This window comes from Orycteropus afer, unplaced genomic scaffold (genome assembly GCF_000298275.1).
Source record: "Orycteropus afer afer isolate SDZICR_OR568_19922 unplaced genomic scaffold, OryAfe1.0 scaffold00415, whole genome shotgun sequence".
NCBI lineage: Eukaryota > Metazoa > Chordata > Mammalia > Tubulidentata > Orycteropodidae > Orycteropus > Orycteropus afer.
The window spans coordinates 677158-692536 of NW_006922002.1; the positions used below are offsets into that span (position 1 = coordinate 677158).

General features: G+C 39.6%; 1 protein-coding gene across 1 annotated transcript in view; it reads left to right on the forward strand.

Moving 5' to 3' along the window:
- ARHGAP10 (Rho GTPase activating protein 10) overlaps positions 1 to 15379 on the forward strand; it is a 483946-nt gene that overhangs the window by 74250 nt on the left and 394317 nt on the right. Inside the window, exon 4 of the mRNA XM_007953807.1 lies at positions 9945 to 9953. Within this exon, the coding sequence (XP_007951998.1) occupies positions 9945 to 9953 (9 nt within the window). The remainder of the gene's footprint in view (positions 1 to 9944; positions 9954 to 15379) is intronic.

The following is a 15379-nucleotide window of genomic DNA, read 5'->3' on the forward strand; positions in this document are numbered from 1 at the left end:
ATGACTCGACTACATGCAGGGTTCAAGTGTGCCATAAGCTAGAGACCATTCCCAAAGCTGCTTCTTATATACGGGAAGCAGACCACATCCCAAAGGCAGCTACTTAGCCACTTGTGGTAGATCTCACTATGGAGTTGATTGCCATTCTCATCATGGGGAATAACTACCACCAGCTGCCCAGCCACTCAACCAGGCTCAGCGAAGTTGACACACAACCTTAACTACCACAGTCATTTTGGTAAATTTTGGGGGTTTTCATGGGGCATAGGTTCTCAACTTTAGTGTGCATCAGAATCAACTGCTGGGCCCCACCCCCAAAGTTTCCTATTCATTCCATCTGAAGTAGAGTCCTACTATTTGCATTTCTAACAGGTTCCCATGGAGCTCTGGTGGCATAGTGCCTAAGGCATTTGACTGCTAACCAGAAGACTGGTGGTTCAAACCCTCTAGCCACTCGACAGAAGACTGGGCAATCTACTTCCGCAAAGATTTACCACCTCGGAAACCCAAAGTGGGGTTGCTATAAGTCAGAATCAATTCAATGGCAATGAGTTTGGTTTTTTAGTCACTAGGTTCCCAGGTGATGCTAATGCTGTCCCAGGGGCCACATTTGTTGTAGAGGAGCATGTAAGATGAGACTTGTTGTTGTTGTGTGCCATTGAGTCATTTCCAATTCATGGCAACCCTATGGGTGTAGAATAGAATTGCTTCATAGGGTTTTGAAGGCTGTGACCTTTTGGAAGGAGATCACCAGGCTTATCTTCCAAGTGCCTCTGAGTGTGGGTTTGAACTGCCAACCTTTGGCTAGTTGTTGAGAGTTTAACCATTTGCACCGCCCAGGTTACAGGAGTTATGTTGTTGTTGTTGTTATGTGCCGTCGAGTCGGACCTGACTCATCGCGACCCCTCCTTGGGTTTCTGAGGCAGTTGTTGTTGTTGTTGTTATGTGCCCTCAAGTCGGCCCCGACTCATAGCGACCCCTCCTTGGGTTTCTGAGGCAGTATCACTATGGAAGTAGGATTGCCCAACCTTTCTTCCGAGGAGTGGCTGGTGGGTTTGAACCGCTACCCTTCTGGTTAGCAGTCAAGTACCTTAGGCACTATGCTACCAGAGCTCCTAGAAGTGAGTAGGGCAGCTGTGTCATCCAACTCCAGGGATCACCATTAACGTATGTGTACTGTATTCTGAGGCTATGTGAAGCAGCAGCCCAAGGAGGTCATGTATCCCAGGCTAAGGGGCTAGGAGCTACTGAAGATTTTTGAGCAGGAGAATATTGTTGGAATCTCTTTTTAATTAATTTGGTAGCAGAGGGGGAAAAGGAGCCAGGGGTGGTAAGACAAGTTGGAGAATAATGCAGTTTCTACTGGATGGGTTATTTCAGCAGTACATTTTGGAGAAACTATCAGAAGTTTGATTGGTTTAGCCAGGAAGGTAAAAAGAGGAAGAATACAAAGTGACTCATTATTTCCTTCAGCTTGAGAGCCTTGAGAATAGTAATCACATTGCCATAACAGGAAAATCACAGTGGGTGTGGCTTTTTTTTGGAAAATTATTAGATATTTTTTTAACGGAGTTTTAAGTCTTTATTTTCTTTTCCAGGGCGATTAACTATCCTTTTTTCAAAACAAAGAGCCTACATAATTTTCCATGCCTCCCAGTTGTTTCTGTCTTTAATAGTTAAGCTTTTCATGAGTCTACCCATGTAATCTCTTACCTCTCAAAGAGAGTACTTTTTATTGTGAGATTTAAATGAAGAATATTGTTTGAAAAAATTACCTGAACATTTCATTATACTTTTCTTTAGACTCTTATACTTCTGTAGTCTTGTCCCTGGGTGACACAAATGATTACGCACTCCACAGCTAGGCATAAGTTTGATGATTCAAACCCAACCAGAGGTGCCACACAAGAAAGCCCTGGCAATCTACTTCCAAATGGTCACAGCTTTTAAAACCCCGACAGTGCACAATTTTACTCTGACACACCTGGCGGCTGCCATAGTTCAGAGTCTACTTGAGGGCCAGTGGTAGTCTTACCTTAGTATAAATGAAATAGTATTACAAATCAGTCATGATTTTTTTTTCTTTTAGTAATGACATTAATTATGTTGGGTTGTAGTATAGTAAAGCTCCATCTTAATCTTTTCTCTTTAAGTTTTCCCCTCAGTTACCAATTCCTAATCATTTGATCTTTATGGACATCCACAGATTTGTTTATTTCTCAGTTTTCAACCCCCTTCATTGGCAAAGTAAAACATGCTCATTTTAGAAAATTTGAATCATAATTAAATGTATAGAAAAAGAAAAATAACACAAAACTAAACTCACTGCCATCAAGTTGATTCTGACTCATAGTGACCGCCATTGGGGTTTCCAAGGTGGTAAATCTCTATGGAAGTAGATTGCCCAGTCTTCCTTCCAAGGAGTGACTGGTGGGTTTGAACCGCCAACCTTCTGGTTAGCAGTCAAATGCCTTAGGCACTACGCCACCAGAGCTCCTTCATTAAAAATATAGTAAAAGGTAAAAATCACCTGCAAATTGCCCATAGATTATCCCTTTAACATTTTGGCATGTGTTGGACAGTCTTTTCCATGGCTACCTGTGTATGGAGAGAGCAAGTGGTCCTGTCTAACTTAGAGCTCAGTATGCTAGTTTGTGGATATAGGTCACAAATTGTCTTTCGTCATGCCTCTACCCCTGTATCTAGCGACACCCTTATTTTGCCTGGTTTCAAATTTCTGGGAGTGATAGTAGGTGCCTGGAGTTTAAAATACCATAAAAAAAAAAAAAAAAAAAACCAGGGTTACCAGTCAGATGGAGACTCCAAAAAACACAAAGAATATCGCCTCTAGTCTGGAAGCTTTTCATTTTTTTCTTATCTGCCTTTGACAAATACAAAAAAAAAAAAAAAAAAAAACACTTGAGGAAGGAATCTTGCAAACAGAGCCTGAAGTGAAGGAGTGCAGTGTTTGAGGATTTGATGAGACCACTCATCTCCGTCTCATTTGGTTCTGTCCTCCTGATGCTTTAGGGCATTGGGAAGGAGGAGGATGAACTAAATAGACTGACTGTATTTCTAGATCTGTGTTGGGACCACCTAATGCTGTTGTGTGATTCCCCTTTCCTACTCCTCATGGAGGGACTTGAAAAGGGGAAATTATCATTTAGAGAGAGAGAAGGAAACCCTGGGGGTCAGTGACAGGTCAGCTTTATCTTGTGGGTGGTCCAAGCAGGGCAGAAGCCAGTAGGGTAGAACAATGCAGGTGACTGTAAAGGCAAGTAGTGACAGAACTTGAGGCACAGTAGGGAGGGCACATACCTCAAGTGGTGTTGCTGAAGCAGCATCCTCTGAGAGTGAGTCAAATGGCAGTGGATTGGCTAAGAATAAAAGTCACAGCTGGAGCAAAGGGAAGCAGAGGCCTGAGGAGCAGCATGAATTTTGCTTGGGTTAAGCCCTTTTCCTCTACCTCTCACCTTTCGGAACACCAGAGGATAAGCAGGAGGAGAAAGAGGAAAGGCTTAGGCCTTGCTTGGCAGTGGACGCCATTGATTATAGAGATTTAGGCAAAATTGTTAGTTGCCTTACCTAGGACCCAGAAACTGTTGGCTGGGGGTGGTGGTGGAGGGAGTGAGTAGGTATGGTGGCCATATAATTTTTTGACCAAAAGGAGACACTTCTGAAAGTGAAGACCAAAACCAAACCCACCGCCACTGAGTCGGTTCTGCCTCATAGCGACACCCATTGGGTTTCCAAGGCAGTAAATCTTTATGGAAGTAGATTACCTCATCTTCCTTCTGTGGAGTGGCTGGTGTGTTTGAACCACCAACCCTCAGATTAGCAGCCAAATGCCTTAGGCACTGTGCTACCAGAGCTCCTTTTTGAAAGTGAAAGGAGGCACTGTTTATACTTGTATTGGACTGGACCTGGCAAATCAGGACATAGGATTATCCTAAATATTTGAGATAGTCATATGGCATATACACATTATAAAATAAAAACGAATGCAGAGCCTGCTTTTGTATTACTTTTTATTGCTTGTTTTGCTCTGCTTTTAAAAATAAGGATATAATGAGTCATTTTAGGACTCTTCGCAATACCAAATATTTTACAAAAAATACTCTCAATAGCTAATTGTGATTCATCCCATAAATGTACCCCACTTTTTTCATTAATTCCATGGTATTAACCATTTGGATTGCTTTCCAGCTATTGTCTCCTATGAATGGTAGCAAAATAAATAAATCTTTGTCTTGGTCCCAGTATTTCCTTAGAGTCAAATTCTTAGAAATAGAACTGGGTCAAATTGTATCTTGTCACATATTACCTAATTCTAGGCATCTATTTTAAATCTGAATTTCTAAATTATAATACTCTGTCAAGTGGAGCTACTTTGGTTTTAAAGTCTTATGAATCAATGATATTTTAAAAAGCACATAGTATTTATTTTTCCTGAGGCACTGGACTACAAAGGGGTAGTATAATGAAGCTACAACTTGAATGAAGAAAATACTTTTGTTGCTAATGTAACTTTTTTCACATGGCAGTGGATTTCACATGGATTATACAGAATTTAATTGCAGAGGGTGTGGGCATAGAAATATCAGACTATGAAAATCCTAACCATTTTCATTGATAGTTTTTACAATACGGTTGAAAAATCAAGAATTGGAGGTGTTGAACTGTGTGTAGTTTTCATGAGGAATATGATTCTTTATGTCTACAGCAATAGTTATATAACATAATGGTGTGCTGGTGGCATTTTTCACATGATGTGTGAATTATATTTGCAATATGAAACTAGTACATTTTCAGGAGTGGGTTCTGATGTGAGTCAGCTTTGCAGCTGACTAGTCAACTCTGTGGAAGTGGTTGTCAGCAAAATAAAAAAAAAAGCCTTCCATATCTCAGCTTGAACTAAAGCTGAAAAGTCAGCTTTGTGAGAACAATGTATGTAGATCAGTGGGTGAAATAAAGTGAACCTATTGTTGTCAAGTCTATAGTGACCCTATAGGATAGTAGAACTGCCCCATAGGGTTTCCAAGGTTGTAACCTTTACAGAAGCAGACTGCCACATCTGTTTCCCATGGAGCAGCTGGTGGGTTCCAATTGTCCTCCTTTCAGTTATCAGCCAAGCACTTAAACACAATGCCACCATGGTTCCTAATACTAGATAAACCAAACCCAACTGCCTTTAAGTTGATCAGTGCATGAAATAAAGTGAACCCATTGTCGTCAAGTCAGTAATGACCCTATAGGATAGTAGAACTGCCCCATGTTTCTAAGGGTGTAATCTTTATGGGAGCAGACTTGCTACATATTTTTCCCACAGAGTGGCTGGTGGGTTCAAACCACCCATCTTTCTGTTAGCAGTTGAATGTTTAACCACTGTGCCACCAGGGCACCTTCAAATAAAATTAAGGCACTTGTAAACCCTGCACATTAATTGGTTCAGTTGTTCCTAATATCTGAATGCAGCCTGCCAATCCCATGTGTAAGGTGCTGATTACTGACCATGTTACAACTTGCTTAGAGGGGTCAGACCAGTTTGCAAACAGGGTAGAGGAAATTTATGGAAAATTCATGTGTAAATACTTCTTGGTTAGTTTGAAAGCGTTCCTGAATTTTGCCTAGCTCAGCTTGTCAGCTTAGCTTGTCAACTAGGTAAAGATTCTAATACCCAGGAACAAATTTTTTAAAAATATTTCATATGTAATGGACTAAGTAGATTCTAAAATGATGAAGTATGTGGATGATAAGTTTGTTTCTTCTTTTTTTTTATTGTGGTAAATATATACATAGCAAAACATTTGCCAATTCAATAATTTTGTCATATAATTCATTGGCATTGATTACCTTCACCATGTTGTGTAACCATTACAACTATCCTTTTCCAAAGTATTGCACCACCATTAGAGATGATTGTTTTGTAACAGTCAGGAAAATAAAATGTAATTGCAAGGATAACACCCAATACTAACACCTAAACTAAAGGGAAAAAACAACCTCAATATTTGGTTAAAACTTAGATTGAAGCATGAGAGTATATGTTTTTTTAAAGTATCACTAAGTATAAAAATAAAATCACAGGACTGGAGTTCTGCTTTTAGATTTTCCAGTTTTTCTAAGCTGTCATGTGATGTTTCCTTCCTTTGGCTATGTCAGTAATCCGTTGTTACATTTTGCTCCTTACTATTCTCTGGTCCTAGTTCTAATACTTATTGATACATCTTCCCAGTTTTTGTTTAAAAGGTGACTTAAGAATGTTAGGCACAAGCAGAAACTATATTGCATCCTTTAGATCAATAGGGTGAAACTTTTAGACCATGAGTATTCCAACACCCAGGACAGAGTCCTGAGTTCTTTTTATCTTAAGTATCTTCTTGAATTCCTTGGAGATCTTTGAAATGGTTGTATGTACCTGAAAAAAATACTTTTGTTGCTAATATAACTTTCTTCACATAGTCATAAATGCAATGCAATTTATGCTTTCAAACAAGAGGCATTTAGGCATCAAATCACAACGTTGTGATATTTGAATTCTATTTTCTTAAAATGAAAATACTAAGTCTATTGAAGATATTTAGTAGGGAGACATGAATTTGATTTTTCTATTATCCTTAGTTGAGACTTTGGACAATTAATAATAGTATTTCATATACAGAATATTGTACTCTATGAGATTTTAATGTTATGGTTTAAAAGTAACTATGAAAATAACTATAAAGGCTTGGCTCATAGTACATAATACTCATTTTCCCAGTCCTTTGGGTATGTGAAACCACTCCCTATTTTTCATAATTAGTCACTTTTTTTTTTTAATAGTAAGTAGTGTAAAACTGAATCTATGAGTCCCATTTACAGGTTAAGCTTGTTTCTGATTTTAGAACAATTGTGGTTGGTGTGTTCATGTGATAAGAATTTTTCCGAGATGGATCATTAAAAAAAAAAAAAAACTGTTGGTGTCTTAATTTTCCATGTGCCAGCTTCCTTTCTTGGCTAAAGATAAGGTTAAGAAGCTGCAAAAGTTCTAAATGGGGTCAGAAAGTAGGTTCTTGTATGCAGCTTGCTTTACTAGAAGACAGCTGCATAGCCTATAAGCCTTTTTGAAACAGCTGCAGCATATCAAATAATTGGGATTTGCGTTGCTCTTACTCAAAAAACAGTCTCAGTAGTGTCTTTAAATGTGTTAGTTTTGCGAATCTGGAAGTGCCAATGTTCAAGTTGTGTGCCAACTGGATTATTGCCCTGTGAGAATTGAAAGTCTAGGAACCTGTTGAGGAAAAGTAGCTCATGAAAAGTAGCTCAGTTATTAGCTGTAGCAGGGAAGAGTAGTGTCTCAAAATTTTTAGAAAGAATTTGCTTTTTTTTTTTAAATTTGTGATATGGGTGAAAGTTTACAGAGAAAAATTGGTTTTCTGTTGAAAATTCATACACATTTTGTTTTGTGACATTCATTGTAATCTCCACAATGTAACACCACTCTTCCACTTCCTCCCTGTGTTTCCTTCCTTCCTATCCTTTCCTGCCTTCTTAGCTTTATCCCTAAGCAGATACTTCCCTTTTGGTCTCTTGTAGTTGATTGTCCTAATGAGCGTGTACCTCCCTGGTATTATTGTTCACCTTAGAGACCTGTTTGTTTTTTGGCTAATAGTTGAGACATGGGGGTGAGTTCAGTTCTACTTGAGGAGTGTCTAAGGGCCATAATCTCGTGGGTTCCACCAGTCTGTTAGGCTTTTTTATGATTGTGAGTGTGTGTGTTTTGTTCCACATTTTTCTTCCAGTCTGTCTGGGACTTCTATTGTGATCCCTGTCAGAGTGGTCAGTAGTGAGAAATAATTTTCTTTTTCCTCTTTCCCATCATTATTTCATTCCCTTAGCCCAGATACTTTCTCATCTACAGGAGTAAAATGGAAAAAAAAAATCCATAAAACTTTTTGATCCATACTATAAAACCAAACTCACTGCCATTGAGTTGGTCCTGACTCATAGTGACCCCTGCTTGGGTTTCTGAGGCAGTATTTCTACGGAAGTAGATTGCCCAAATGCCTTCTGAGGAGTGGCTGGTGGGTTTGAACCACCAGCCTTCTGGTTAGCAGTCAAATGGCTTAGGCACTATGCCACCAGAGCTCTCTAGTATAGTAGTGTTAAAAGTTAATCAGAACTTAAATTGAAACAGTATTTATTCTGAGCATTTACTCTGTATGCATTATTAGGAGACCCTTCTAATTCTAGAAAAAAGCAAATGGCTCCAAGTAAGCTAGTTACAATGAGATTTATAAAGAGAAAGGAGGGAGACTAGAAAAGCAATCATTGGGTAATCTTGCTGTGATTGAATTCTGCCTTCCCCCTCTTTACTGAGATCAACTGATACCAAGTTTCTTCTGGCCTGGCTGCTAATAATTTGGCCCTTCACTCACCTGCAGCCATGAGACTTTTTAAGATTTAAATTGTGAGAGACTTTTTCTTTAAATTGGGTGGCACTGGTTTGTTGACTCTTCTTTTCTAGTAGGATGAAACAAATTTACATTGCTGTAGAGCACTTTCTGGCAGGGTTTTGCAGTTTGAGTCAGGCTTTTATGATTAATATTCAGTTTTCATGGATAAGAAAAACCTTAAAATGAAAGTAAGAGATCTGTGACTCATTTTTTCTTTTCAACAGTAGGAAAACGTAACTTAAACCATTGGTAGATAGTATGCAGTTCATGACCATTGGATGGCAAAAAGTAGTTTTTCCGTTTGGATTATTCAACAGTAATTACTGACTATCTTGTGCTGACTTTTTTCCAATAACATAAATGGCAACTCTGCGTCACTGGATGAAATACATAGGAATCAAATCCAGTACGTCTGTGAAAAGAGATGATGGAGAAGCTCAATATCATCAGAGAGAAAAGGCCAGGGGCCATCTGTGGAACGGACCATCAATTGCTCATATGCAAGTTGAAGCTAAAGTTGAAGAAAATTAAAAATATTCCATAAGAACCAAAGTATGACCTTGAGTATATTCCACCTGAATTTGGAGATCATCTCAGGAACAGATTTGACACATTGAACACTAATGATCAAAGACCAGATGAGTTATGGGATGGCATCAAGGACATCATACATGAAGAAAGCAAAAGGTCATCAAAAAGACAGGAAAGAAAGAGAAGACCAAAATGAAAATCAGAAGAAACTCTGAAACTTGCTCTTGTATGTAGAGTAGCTAAAGCAGATGGAAGAAATGAAGAAGTAAAAGAGCTGAATAGAAAATTTCAAAGAACAGCTCGTGAAGACACAGTATTACAGGGAAATGTGCAAAGACCTGGAGCTAGAAAACCAAAAGGGAAGAACATGCTTGGCATTTCTCAAACTGAAAGAAGTGAAGAAAAAAAAAAATTAAGCTTTGAGTTACAATATTGAAGTATGGGAAAAATATTGAATGACATGCAATGCAACACGCTGCATTGGATCTGACTCAGTGACCCCTCCTTGGGTTTCTGCAGTGGTATCATTACGGAAGTAGATTGCCCAGCCTTCCTGCCAGGGAGTGGCTGATGGGTTTGAACCGCCAGCCTTCTGGTTAATATTCAGATGCCTTAGGCACTACACCACCAGAGCTCCCATTGAGTGACACAGGAAGCATCAAAAGGAGATGGAATACACAGAGTCACTGCACCAAAAAGAATTGGTCAGTGTTTAACCATTTCAGAAGGTAGCATATGATCAAGATCCAATGGTATTGAAGGAAGAGGTTGTCACAGAGTATGCTTAAGTAAAATAGGTTTAATGAGGGAGGGAGATAGTCCAGACCAGGAAGTTGTCTAAATTCAGAGTGAAAATGGCCTCTCAACCAGACAATGAAAAAGAGAAACATTTTTGTACAATTGGAGCAGGAACTAAAAGGTACAAAATCATAATTGGCTGAAATACAATAAAGGGAGTGTCAAAGGTGGGCTATAAAGCAGGGATTGGTGTATAACATATATGTGGGATTACATGATTGGTTAAGGGTACATAATTGCAAGCATATGTTTACTTAAGTTTATTACATGATGGTCACAGAACAATGAAAATACAATTTTTTTTGGCAACTTCCTATAAAAGTCGTTTTCTCAATCATGTCTGTTTCTGGAGTCCATTGTAAAGATGTATCAGCAATGCAATGCATCAGGACCCTTCAGGTATAAGCTGTTACATTCTGCATCTGTTTGACCATAGTGGAAAGACCCTCTGGGAATAGACTATGGTATCCCGAACCTGCCAGAAATCAGAGAAAAAGAATGTCTCCTTTATGGCATATATGGTCAGCATCAAGGTTAGAGCAACTGCTGTTAGAAAAGGCAACATAAAAATTCAACATAGAATCAATAGTCTAAAATGGAGGTAAGTCTCTGCTTTCAGCACTGCTCTGTTTACGTACACCAGGTGCCTCTAATGTTAAGCTTTCATGCAAATTCCGAACTGTGCTCAAGGCATTCACGAGAAACAAGTATCTGGGAATTGATAGAATACCAGTTAAGATGTTTCAACAAATGAAATGAAATCTATTCCAAGAAATGTGGAAGACAGCTACCTGGCCAATGGACTGGAAGAGATCCGTATTTGTGCCCATTCCAAAGAGGGGTGATCCAACAGAATGCAGATATTACTGAGCAATATTATTAATATCACATGCAAGTGAAATTTTGCTTATGATAATTCATAAATAGTTGCAGCAGTAAGTCAACAGAGAACTTTCAGAAATTCAAACTGGATTCAGAAGAGAACTTTATATGAGGGATATCATTGTTAGTGTCAGATAGATCTTGTCTAAAAGCAGAAAATACCAGAAGGATGTTTACCTGTGTTTTATTGACGATGCAGAGGCATTCAGCTGTGTAGGTCATAACAAATTATGGATAACATTGCAAAGAATGGGAATTCCAGAACACTTAATTGTGCTTATGCTGTGCCTATACATAGACCAAGAGGCAGTTGTTGAAACAGAACAAGAGAATACCGTGTGGCTTAAAATCAGGAAAGGTGTGCATCAGCATTGTATCCTTTAACTAGTCTTATTCAGTCTGTTTGCTGAGGAGATAATCTGAGAAGCTGGACTACATGAGAAAGAAGGAAGCATCAGGGTTGAAGGAAGACTCTAACAACCTGCAATACGTAGGTGATACAACCTTTCTTGGTGAAAGTGAAGATGACTTGAAGCACTTACTGATGAAGATCAAAGACTGTAATCTTCAGTATGGGTTACATCTCAAAATAAAACAGAAATCCTCACAACTGGACCAATAAGCAACACCATGATAAATGGAGAAAAGTTTGAAGTTGTAAAGGATTTCATTTTACTTGGATGCACAATCAATGCCCATGGAAGCAGCAGTCAAGAAATCAAATGATCTATTGTATCAAGCAAGTCTGCTTTAAGAAACCTCTTTAAAATATTAAAAAGCAACCATTTAGTCCTCACTTAGAACTCTGGTGGTGTGGTATAGTAAATTATATGGTATGGCTTTTCTAGCCATAGTCTTTGTAACTCTCCTTTTGCAGAGAGTAAGCTAGTTACTAAAGTTATCCAGCTGGTGTATTTCTGTTGGAGCAACAGGAAACAATCTTCTGGGAAGTTTGCTCTCTCTCAGGTGTGTTGGACTCTGATGTTGGGATTGGTTGGTTTTGGCCACTCTGTCAGACTCAAAAGGAGCCTTCTGAGAGGCAGAAGGAGTCTCTCTGACTGTCAGCTGAGAAAGACGTACTGCTGAGAGAAACATGCTGCTGAGAGGCATGAGAGAGACACACTGCTGAGAGAGAAACATGAAAGACAAGTGCTGCTGAGAGAGAGATGTGCTACTGAGAGAAACTGTTGGCTGAGAGACGGCAGGCTGAGAGGCTGAGTGCATTCTTGAACTTGAATGGTAGCCTGTTGCTTCCCTAATAAACCCCACAGTCTGTGAGTTCTGTGTGGCCACTGCAGCGAATTATCAAACCCAGCAAAGAGGTGGTGGGTGCTGTGGGAAGAACCATTAATGTCAAGGTTAGTAAGAGGGCTGGAGGTTGGCAGCATGTCAGGCCTCATAGGAGCAGGCATTGGGCTGCTGATGGTGGTTCTGTCCTCCTCTTGTATAGTTAGAGGTGGTCAGAAGATGCCACCTCCTTGCCCCTTTTGCAGGTGGCATAGTACCTAAGGCATTTGACTGTTAACCAGAAGGCTGGCAGTTCAAACCCACCAGGTACTCCTTGGAAGGAAGATTGGGCAATCTACTTCCATAGAGATACTGCCTTGGAAACCCAAGGAGGAGTTGCTATGAGTCTAATTAACTCAATGGCAGGGAGTTTTTTTTTTTTCCCCCAGAGGACTAAGGTGCACCTGACTCAAGCCATGGTATTTTCAGTATCCCCATATGCATGTGTAATGACAAAGAATAAAGAAGACCAAAGAATTGTCACCTTTGAATTATGGTATTGGCAAAACTAAGCAGGGTTGGGCCTGGTTAGTACTTGGATGGGAGACTGCTTGGGAATACTGGGTGCTATAGACTTTTTTCATTTTGGGAGCTCTGGTGGTGTAGTGCCTAAGGCATTTGACTGCTAATGAGGAGGCTGGGCGGTTCAAAGCCACCAGCCACTCCTTGGAAGAAGATTGGGCAATCTACTTCCATAGATATACTGCCTTGGAAACCCAAGGAGAGGTCACTATAAGTCGAATCAACTCAATGGCAGTGAATTTTTTTTCTTTTTAGGACAATGGGGGCTCAATGACTAGATTTGGTGAATGAAGTGTATTTCAGATCTAGGAAACTGGCATGAGCAAAACATCAGCAGAGGGAGAAAATGGATCTGTTGAAGGTGAAAATGAATCATTTGCTTGGGTGGTGGAAAGTAATGGAAGGGGTGGGGCAGGAGGAGAGCAAGCATAAGTATGCTGTTGCCAGATTGTGGAAGGCTGTGAACATCAGGCAAGGAATTTTGCATTGTGTTTGTTAGGTAGTGAGTGGATTGGAAGGCTTCTGAGCAAGAATGGAAGTCTAATCTAGCAGCAGTTAATCAGATGGATTAGAATGAGAAGAATCTCATTTTGGTCTCTCCACTGGACTGTTCTCAGGCCTTTTGCCCCCTGATGAGGGGTAAGTCCTTGCCCACTGCCTTCATGCTACTCTGGTCCAATCCTCTTGACCAATTCCCCAAATGTCCTTTGGTAAGTTAACCTGAGTCACCTGGTCCCATGACCAGTGACCATTGATTTCATATTTCCTTATTTACACAAGATATGGAGTAACACCAGCCCTAACTCTGGTCTTCTGATAACATAAATAATAATACATTCACCTTAGGAGAAGTCATAGTACCTAGTAGTAAATGCTGCAGTAGTACAGTTGGAGTTAATGTGAAACACCATGTCTGTAATGGTGAGGGGTCAGTGGTTTAGAGGGAGCAAGGAAGATGTGAGGTTGGGTGCCTTGAATAGGACTGGGAATGAGGGGATGATGGCAAAATCTGGGCTAAGAGTTTATCTTAACACTCAACTACTTTCCAGACATGAAACAACATTATGAGAATTTACTTTAGAGTTTATTAGCTTGTTTTCTCTATGCTTCCTTTCTCCCATATCCACAAACCCACACACCCTCTAGATTCCAGATTGACATAATAATCACATGATTTTTCTTTAAAGCAGTACTTGACTTGCTTCTGAGGTCAACTGAAAGTATAAGGGAGAAATTATGAAAGTTCTTCTGTTTGAGAAACACTTCCAGAGCTTGCCTTCCAGGGTGGGGCAATCAGCACAGTGGGCTGTGATGGACAGATCCCTCCACTTTATTCCCACTGGCCGCTCAGTTCCTATATACGTATGTGGGAATGTTTCATGCTGTGTGATTTGATCAATGAATAATAAACAGTCTGTATTGTTTTAGTAGATGCTGTCCCTGCTGCCTATCTCTTATTGGTAAAAATGAAAAAAATAAATAGGGTATCACTGTGAGATATTTGAAGGGAACTATAATTATCAATGCTTTGGTAGATTCCCATGACATCAGGAAAGCTAGATATTTTTTGCATGCTTGAGAAAATATTCATGCTCATTGTTTTTTATTCACAAGCTATGAAACAACATCTGGAGATTACTCAAATGGAATAAAACCAGGTCTTGGTTGGAGTATCAGTTGATTTTTATTAAAGCATCATAATATGATTCATTGGGTCTTTGCAGCAGCAGCAAGAGCAGCAGCTGTCCTCACCTAATGAAATTTTGGCTGAGCTGGTGACATCCATGAAAACTGCAAGGTGCTGATGGCTTTGTTGAGAGTGACCTCCCTTAATAGCAACTTCAGTAGCCTTTAGGAGTGAGCACTGGGAGGAGAGGGTATTTTTATAGCATTATTTGCTTTCCTTTCAATCTTGGGAAAGTAAATTTGAACTATAATCTTAAATTCAGCATGATATAATTGCAATCTAAAAAATACTTTGTCAAGGTACATTTCTGTGTAAGTAGGCTCAGTGCCATGTGGCTGTGTGTGCTACATATTTTAGGTGAGAAGGTCGGCAATCCCTGATTAGTTCTTCATTTCAATTTAGAGACTGATGAGACCTTGGAGGACACATGCACCACTCTCATTTTTAGATAAAGTTGTCAGATAAATAGAAGTTACCTGGCCAAGGTAGTGTCAGAACTTGGACCTTTTATATTTTTAATTCCTATTTGGGACTTTCCCCAATCAACTAAAGTCCTTTCTATCTATTAAAAGATGATGGGAGTCATTTACAACTTGGGCATTCCTGCTGGCCCAGGGAGACAGGATCTACAGGATATGTGAGGCTCTCTTCACCGTCCTGGGCTGATATTGATAAGTGCTTACATCAGGTACTTTTCTTAAGAAGGTATGTTCGTAATGGGCAGAAAGTTTCATTTTTCTGATCCTTGTAATGCTGTTTTTAAATAGGCTATGGGATGAGAAGGATGTTTTCAATTGGAGAAAAAATCCAATGCCAGTGTATCAGTGTTTATTCATACTGATAAATACTCAGAGCTGAGGTTAATCATATTTGAAAATATGTAGGGATGACTAGATTAGTAATTGGATTCTTTCCTTCTTGCTTGTCTAGTTCATTCAGCAAACATTGAATGAGCTCGACTTCTGAGTCAGGCGCTGTGCTGGGTTGTAGGCCGCAACAGATAAAGATAAAGCTGCATTTCGAGGAGACTATAGTTAGAGGAACTACTGCATGCCCGTCAGTTTGTTGTACTGTGATGGCATGTTGCTGTGAGGCTGGAAGCTGTGTCACTGATATTTCAGATACCAGCAGGGTCATCCATAGTGGACAGGTTTCAGCGAAACTTATAGACTAAGACAGACTGGGAAGAAGGATGGGGCTACCTACTTCTTTTTTTTTTGTAATTTTTTTTTTTTTA